Genomic DNA, 8,798 nt, shown 5'->3' on the forward strand with positions numbered 1-8,798 from the left:
ATTTTTCTGTGGTTAAATTGAAAAAAGTCTGATAAAACTTAAGAACTTTTGTTCTTAATCTTTTTGATTAAAAACATTTTGTATTTTAGTAAGAAATAAAAACACAAAGAGTAATTTTTTTTCTTTATTTTGATATTCTATAGTGATCCTATGCATAAGTATTAACTTTATTACATAATATAAAACATTTATCATCATTATAATTTAGAGAGATTTTATTCAAAGTTTGAGTGTATGCATTATGCAGATCAGGAATCACAAATTTTAATATCTTTCATTTTATTGATATTTATTTATTATATCCAATGTCCATTGACTAAAACAATATTTTTTCACGGATTTATAAATTAAAAATGAAATTTTACGTAACTATAATTAAATCATATACTATACTCGTATGTATGATTTAATTTAAAAGAAACTCACATAAATAACAATATTGATAACATAACACCACGTTACGAAGTGTAATTGCTTCATGAAAATAAATGTATGCAATCACAGAAATAGTTTCGTTTATGAATGAAAATAATTTAAATAGTGTGATAACACAAATTAATCTTTTTTAGAATTTTAAAAGACAATTAATACAAAAATATGAATCTTATCATCATTATTTATTATGTTCAGTGTTCATTATTTTAAATAATATTTTTTCACGCATTTATAAATTAAAAATGAAACTTTACATAACTATAATTAAATCATACTATACGTATCATACTATATGTATGATTTAATGTAAAGAAACTGACAGTTTTTAGTTCAAGTTTTCTGTAAACAAATTTTTTCTATGATTCAGAGCAAAATCAAATTCAAAGCATTGCAGCTTACACTATGCTTATCTAGCATTTATTCTATATCAACTGTCAGTGTATATCTGTGTACACATTCTTATACATCCGTATACTGCTTTTGCACTGTTAAAGTTAATAGCAAATTATATCATATCCCGGAATTCGGTTTTTGGGAAATGGCATTTGAAGTTTAGGATAAAATTTCTCAAAATTCGTCGAAAATTTTAAAATTTTTATGGATAGCTAGCAATATAAAGAATTAATTCACACCGAACTCAGGTGCCTTAGCACAAAGGGGTCGAACTTCTAAAGACTTTTGTCCAGAAATATCTTGTCGTATGTACGACAAAAGAATATTGTCATACGACAAGATTCTGAAAATTATAGGAAACATATGAAGTTAAGATTAATAATCATTTTATTATTTTAGATTAATAAAATAGTTTTTTTTTTAAATAACTTTCATTTTACAAAATAAAGTTTTTTAGTTTGTTACATATTCTTTTTAATATGATAGGTATTCAATTCTATATCAAAATAATTTGATAGGTATTCAATTCTATATCAATTAAATTTGAACCCTTTTATTACATTTTATTTAGTAAAGTCTTAGCATATAATTTTATAATATATTCTAATAATAAACATGATTTTCCTTAAAGAGTAAATGCTTAATCTTTTTTTAAATAATGTTTTATTTTGTGCTTACAATACTAGTACATATTATTTGAAAGCTATAAAAAAATTACCTGATTTTATTATTTTGTTACCTGACATACCTGCTGCTTGTCATTGTTTTTTCAAGAAATATAGAAAACTGTTTTGTTTTTTTATTAGAATCCTTTTTACGTCGTCTTGTTACTTCTTATTTAATGAGTACTATAGAAAATATTTTTCTTGTCATCGTCGAACTGCCAAAAGGCTCGGAATATTTTGTTATTGTAGTCATCATCAAAAGTGTAAAGATAGTAACATGTAAGTTGGCAAAGAGGTTTTAATTATATACCTTCCCTTATTCGCTTATTTTGCTTCCAATTTTTAATATGAAGTTATCTCTTACAAGTTGTTGTACGAGTACCACAGTGAGATTTTAAAAATATTAATTTAAGCGATATATAATATGTTACAAAGAAAGAAAAAACACATGAAGTATATGAGGATACTACATTTGGTAAAGCTAAAACTTCTAGACTATTTCGAGATGAGGAGGCTGAAAGTATACGTAAAAATGAATAGTGCAAAAACAAAAAATTATTTAAAATCTGAAATGTAAATAATTTACCAATTGAGCAATTTTTACAAAATTTTTTATCTGGATCTCGCACAAAATCGTCACTGTCAAAATCTTCATCTAAAATTGTATAAATTACATAATTTGCTTGTTATTTTTTCAAAAATCAAAATTATATACCTAACTCAGAGTTGTTTGTACTTTCATCACTGTCTCTTAAGAAATCCATTATCCTAACACAGAATATTATTTTATACAATTCATTGCATTAATTGTTTTATTTTTATGAAATATTTTATTAATTGTTACGTAGCAAAAATTGGAAGAAACGTTTTTTATTAACTTTTTTCGCGAAACTTTTTTCACATTATATAATTTTTTTGGTTATTTAACTATTAAAAATAAGTTAAAAGAAAGAAAACTTTTTTTTACTTTTGCTACATAAAAATTATTAAAATGTATACTACATTTTTTTAATATGCAAAATTTTCAAATTTACTTTTTTAGAAACAAAAAACTTACTCAAGTAAAAGTGGTGACAAATTTTGTACAGAGTACATTTAGAAAACTGTGAACAGATTTTCAAGGCGTCAATACAAATCTTAATATATGTACGTGCTACACAATGACTGCAAATTTTTTGCGTTGTTATTATGAAGTATATCAAATGCATTAAGCTTATACGATAAAATAATAGTAAAAGACTATGATCGCATGTTGTTATTTTTGATACGTACGATAAAATAATTGTGAACAATTTTTTAGCTATATTTATATGGACTTTCTGTCGTATAAACCAAAATTTGGTTGATACTACAATATAATTTTAAGGTTTTAATATTTAATGGCGTTTACGACAAAATCGCTACTAAATATCTTAAAAACTAAAATAGACCAATACGTAACTCATTTTTTTTTAATTTAGATTGTATGACAGTATAACTCTGGGGTGACGATATGTAAGTATTATTGACATCCCAATTGCAAATGTAATCGCAAACCCAGCGCTAGTAAAGCGTGTGAAAGCAATGTTTAAGAAGCAAACTTCCTGCTTTGTAAAAAATATAAATTTGCTTATAATTTGCATTTTGGATAAGAATTTGAGCTTTATCATTTACGTCATAGTTATTATTGTCATACCATTTTTTTAATATGCATATTATAATAATAAAACCTGAAAAATGCAATTTTTAAGTTTGTAACTTGGATCTTGTCACATTGTTTATTTTACGCTTTATTTGCAAATTGGATGTCAAGGTATGTGTGTGTGTGTGGATATTACATAATGAGAGCAGTATAAAACTTATAATTTACAAAGAAAAATAATTATAGCTCTCAGATGATGTAGTAGAATAACAGGTTGATGTACTCAAATGACTTACTTTTCATTTTGTTTGTTTTGATCCTACTGTGAAGGTTTTCCATTGATATTTCACAATTTTTTGTTGCATTAATCATTATTTTTATACTATACGTACATAGGCGTGAAATATGCAAATCAAAAGCTTTCAACATTGTTATGATACAAAAAGTTTGTTATGACCATGACCATAGACTATATAAAAGCACGATTTGTACAATTTATTCTTGTCAGCGCTTGTGCTATTTTAGGTATAAATTCTGTTATGAATAAAGGAATAATATGATAATATTTTATATTGAAAACATATTACTAATCAATGAAGAAGGTATAATGATTGGGGTAGAAGAAAAAATGGAGTAGATTTAAAAAGATTACTGGTATCTTCAAAACAAATTTATAAAACAATAAAAAAAATTTATTATAGGTGTAATTTATTTAAAATATTATTCAATTATATCTATTTTTTCAGCTTTGCAATAATTGAGTTGATTTCGGTGTATTGGTGATTGCAATTAAAATTTTTAATCTGTCAACTAATTCATTTGGAACATCCCAGCGAGTAAATTGCGTTGGTGTTTCAAATGTGGATTATAAATGTGGATTTTAATTGCATTAAAAAATTTGGTATAGCTAAAACTTCTCCTGATTTGATATTTCCTATTCTATTGTTGTTAGCTAAATCTTTAATATCTCTATCAGGTGCACTTTCTGTCGACCACCATCCCCTTCCTAAAAGATTTTTAAGAGTATAAAAATAAATAAAATATGTATACATACATAAAAAGTAAATCACAATATTGTTTTTATTCTATGTTCTGTAAACTACAATTAATTATTTTTATAAGGTCTAAGCTTTGACGATATTGTCCATGACTACTGCAATGTATTTAAAAAAAATGTTTTACTATAATTTTAATTCATGAACATGTTATGTTAATTTTAATAAACCTACAGTTGTGTATTGTAGTATGCACTATTAGCTATACTTAAATAATTTTATTATTAATGAAAAACTGAATAATGTATTATAGAAATAAATGAAATGATAAAAATCAAAATACCATATTCATAAATTGTTTGGGCATTTTTTAAGGTTTATTCTTTACTCAAATTATATAAACATATTTTTTCTTTGAGTCTTTGAGTCGAGAAGGCTTGGGATCGGGATGTTGGAGATAAGAAGTGGTCCCAACAATACAACAATTAAAACAAGAAAAATGCAATAAAAATGAAAAATAGATAATAAAAATTATTTGATTCCAAAACAAGAAATATTTTTTTTTGGTTTAAAATTTATTTTTTCAGCATCATAAGAAAAGTTTTTATTTTTTCAGCACCTGATTTTTATTTTCAATTTATTTTTTCAGCACCCGGTTTTTATTTTTAACAATTACATTTACATTTTTTCAGAATTAACTGCTAATATAAGTCATTGAACGATTTCAAAAATAAAATATTTTCTATAAACTTGAAAATAGATCACACTATCATCATACGATTCAATTTTCATAATAATTTCCAATTTTTAAATTTAAACTTGAACTTCAGTTTTGTAAACTAATTTATTAATGTTGGTCAGTTTTTATGATTATCTATTAAACAAAAATTCTTTTACTCATTTATGTTTAGAATTCTAAACATAAATAACAAAAGAAACAAAAATTCTAAAGAATTCTAAACATAAATGACAGCTATTGTATGTATGATATGTATCTATCAAAGCAAATTTTTGAGCTACATCATATTATTTTTTATTTCTTATCATAAAAATTTTTTATATGTTATTATCTTCTACTGTTTACAATATTTTGAAAAACATTTGTTAGTATTATAATGGAAACCTTAAACTTGATAATCAAAAATAAAACAAAGTTTTAAGCTACATCAAATTATTTTTTATTTCTTATCATAAAAATTTTTTCTTCTACTTTTTACAATATTTCAAAGGAAATAAGAAATTTAAACACAAATGACTGAAAATAAAAATTATAACAAAACGAAATGCATTTATATATTATATTTTTTAACATAATTTATAGTACATAATTTGTTATATCATAATCATTTAAATAAAATGTTATCTCCCAAGAACTTAAGAATTGTAGATCTGGCGTTCCATCATTACTTAAACAATTACATACTGCAACATAGGCTCCTGTATTATGATATATTAGCATATCATTAGTCATGTTAATGACTGTCCATCAAAAGTCATTATGTGATAAGCTCTCAGGATGATAAATTTTTTTCTCTATGATTAAGTATTTGAAATGATTGAATTTGAATTTTAAATTCATTTATTTTTCTATAATAGAAATATTTTCTTCAGAACTCATCCGATAATTCATTAATTGGATCAATGTCACTTCTAAAGATTGCTCTTTTCTCTTCTAAAGACTGCTCCTTCGTAATTCTTCCAGTTTTTAAAGCACCGCACTTCCATTTCAAATCTTTTCTAACTTTAATTAAATTTTTCAAAACTGTTTTATTCATATCACTTATAGTAAATTGGACTGCTACTTCCCTAGATTGAACTGATCTGATCTGTTGCTGTTCAGTTGCTGATCGGTTGCTGTTCGGTTGCTGATCGGTTTCTGTTCTGCTACTAATTTGACGAGCTAATGTTGTATTTATACCACATATTTATAACCTTATAACGTTATTAAAATTCTTTCTATAGCGATCATTATTTAAATCTTTATCTTTATTAATAAGTAAAAATCCGTTTGTATCTTCCCAACAACTGGAACATAAATTTTTAAACTTATCAAAAGACATATCTGTGTTAACATGATCATTATAAATATGTCTTAAATTTAAATCATTTTATTTGAAAGCATTAATAAATGTTTAGGAATCCTGATATATGACTGACATAAATAAAAACTATCCACATCTAGTTGTTGGCCCATGCAAAAGTAATTTCCTACACATATTATCTACACATATTATAGAACTTTTTTATGAAATTTTTGTTTCTGAATGCCTATTTGTATGTTTCTATATATGCTCTGTATAATATGTATTTTTATGTGTAACGAACTTTAAGATAGAATAAAAAAACTGATTTACCAAATCAAACAATTATTGCCACTATACAATAAAAAATTTGTTGGTTAGTTAAACTATATAAATGTAGGTATATACATATGGTAAAAAATTATTTAAATGAAAATCTATCAGTTTTGATTTTTATTTTCGCAATTGATTTTAAATTTTATTTAAATAGTTAATGTAAAATGTTTAATACAATCCAATGTTATTGTATGCAATAGAGATGTTTCCACATCCACGTTGTAAATCATAGTGACCGAGAACACATAAATCAAAGTATACAGGAAATCACATTACAATAATCGTATGATTTTACAACAGTTATAAAATAAATTAATAACGAGGGGTCACATAATAGGGATGGGTAACAGCACCTTTGATACAATCCCACACTCAGCCATTCCTGACCAATCGTCAGTTCCAGACGAGATATTAGAATAAACAAATTGATTTTGCCATTCTTCTTCAACATTTTTCATTAATTTTGTATTATGTTTTGTATTTTTTTTTATTATTATATTCATTTCTATTCCAACCAATAAGTCAAAAGGAGTAGTTTGTATTGCTCTTTGGTAAGTTGAGTTAAGAGTTTATTGCAAGGGTTTTACATATCGATACCTTTTGTTAGGATCATCTAAAGATAGCTTCGTCAAGGCTGCAATAACAGTAGAGTGTAGGCGCTTAATTTGAACATTACCTCTAGGAACTCCAACAGTATTAAATATTAATTTAATTCCATGTTCTTCACAACATTCTTTAAATCGATTTGATATGAAAGCACCTCTATGATCAGCGATCAATTGAACTTGATATCCAAATATTTGAATACGACTTCAATTTTTTGCATAGCTTTTTCTGTATTTAATGTTTTATTAGCGAACAACCAGCATTATTTAGTAAACCCATCTATAATTGCGAAAATGTACTTATAATTCTTGTTAGTATTTTGCATCGGGCCAAAATGATCGACGTGAAATGTTTGCAACGGTTGGTTGCCCTTGTAAATTGGTTGCAGGTAACCTTGAGCTTTACCAGTTTTCCGTTCTGACAAAATACATTTTACACATCCTCGAATACATTTTTCTCATACAATACATTATTCTCTTTTGTAAATTTTGAATATAATACTCTTTTTCTAAAATTTCTTTAATTTTTCTGACATGAAAGTGTCCCTTCTCATGGGCCTCTGCAATAATGTTTGAAATCATTGAATCTGGTACAACAAATAAAAGTTTATTATTTTCACTTTTGCACAATATATCGTTATGTACAACATAGTCTTGATATGGTTTAGATTGTAAAATTTCTATTATAGCTCGTAATCTATCATCTTTCAGTTTTTTAAAAAAATCATTTTTATTTGTACTTATAGGCATGCTAATTAGATTTCGGCTCAACGCGTCCACATGTGGCATCTGGTTTCTAGCTCTATGTTCCACGGTGTACTCAAATTCTTCTAATAATAAAGCCCATCTGGCAACACGTGTAGCAAGATCTTTTTTTCTTAAGGTGCTTGTGGTACTTGGGAATGGAAAATTTATAATTGTCTTTGTTTTTGATGGTGATGGTGAAATGTGATTGTTTTTTATTAAATAGCATAAGTATTCGATTTCAGTTTGTAGTATTTGACATTTTGTCCACTTAATTTTTAAACCTGTTTTACTTGCGACATACAACACTTTCTGTAATTTCGTAATTCCATCTTGAATACAATACGTCTGTTTAATTCGTATTGCCCAGTACTCGTAACAAAAGCGGTGTACTTTTTGCTTTTTTCTTCAATTTCTACGTGAAAAAACCCGTTTTCTAAGTTGAGTGTTGTAAAATAGTTGGCACCTGGTAATTTGTCTACTTGGTTTTCAATATTTGGCAACGGATATCTATCTTTATGAATTTTCATGTTTAAGCTTCGGTAATCTATGCACAATCTATGGGATCCATCTTTCTTTTTCACTAATACAACTTGGCTAGCATAGTCAGAGCTACTTTCTCGTATAATATTGTGTTTCAACCATTCATTCACTTGATTTTCTATTATAAATTGTTCTTTCAACGGGAATCTTCGGGGTGGTCTGTATACTGGAATATCATCTATGGTAACTATTTTCATTTTAACTGTTGAGTCTACAGGATCTTCTGGAATGTAGGTGTTTACTAAATCAAAAATTTTATTCTTCAGACTTCTTTCTAGGTGGCACAAATCAGGTAGTACAGGGTTTTCCGTGACGTCAACGGATATTTCGGTAAGAAAACATGTTTTATTTTCGTCAGATTTCACTTTAAAATCATCTTCATTTAAATCTTTTCGTTTGGTGATATTAATCTCACATTCTTCTATTTGGAGCACAGCAAA

General features: G+C 26.1%; 1 protein-coding gene across 2 annotated transcripts; it reads right to left on the reverse strand.

Moving 5' to 3' along the window:
• Window positions 1-1,708: 1,708 nt before the first annotated feature.
• Window positions 1,709-2,325, reverse strand: LOC129616451 (uncharacterized). 2 transcript variants are annotated; one of them, XM_055532076.1, is made up of 3 exons: window positions 2,209-2,325; window positions 2,080-2,148; window positions 1,709-2,007 (listed from the first exon to the last, which is right to left on the reverse strand). In XM_055532076.1, exons 1-3 carry the CDS (start codon window positions 2,255-2,257, stop codon window positions 1,847-1,849), a joined length of 279 nt encoding a protein of 92 aa, XP_055388051.1. In that variant the 5' UTR covers window positions 2,258-2,325; the 3' UTR covers window positions 1,709-1,846. The 2 variants fall into 2 exon arrangements, with proteins under 2 accessions (XP_055388051.1, XP_055388050.1); XM_055532075.1 differs by having other exon boundaries at window positions 1,709-2,148.
• Window positions 2,326-8,798: the final 6,473 nt, after the last annotated feature.

The sequence above is a fragment of the Condylostylus longicornis genome, unplaced genomic scaffold (assembly GCF_029603195.1).
Source record: "Condylostylus longicornis isolate FDR11 unplaced genomic scaffold, ASM2960319v2 ptg000211l, whole genome shotgun sequence".
NCBI classification, from domain to species: Eukaryota; Metazoa; Arthropoda; class Insecta; order Diptera; family Dolichopodidae; genus Condylostylus; species Condylostylus longicornis.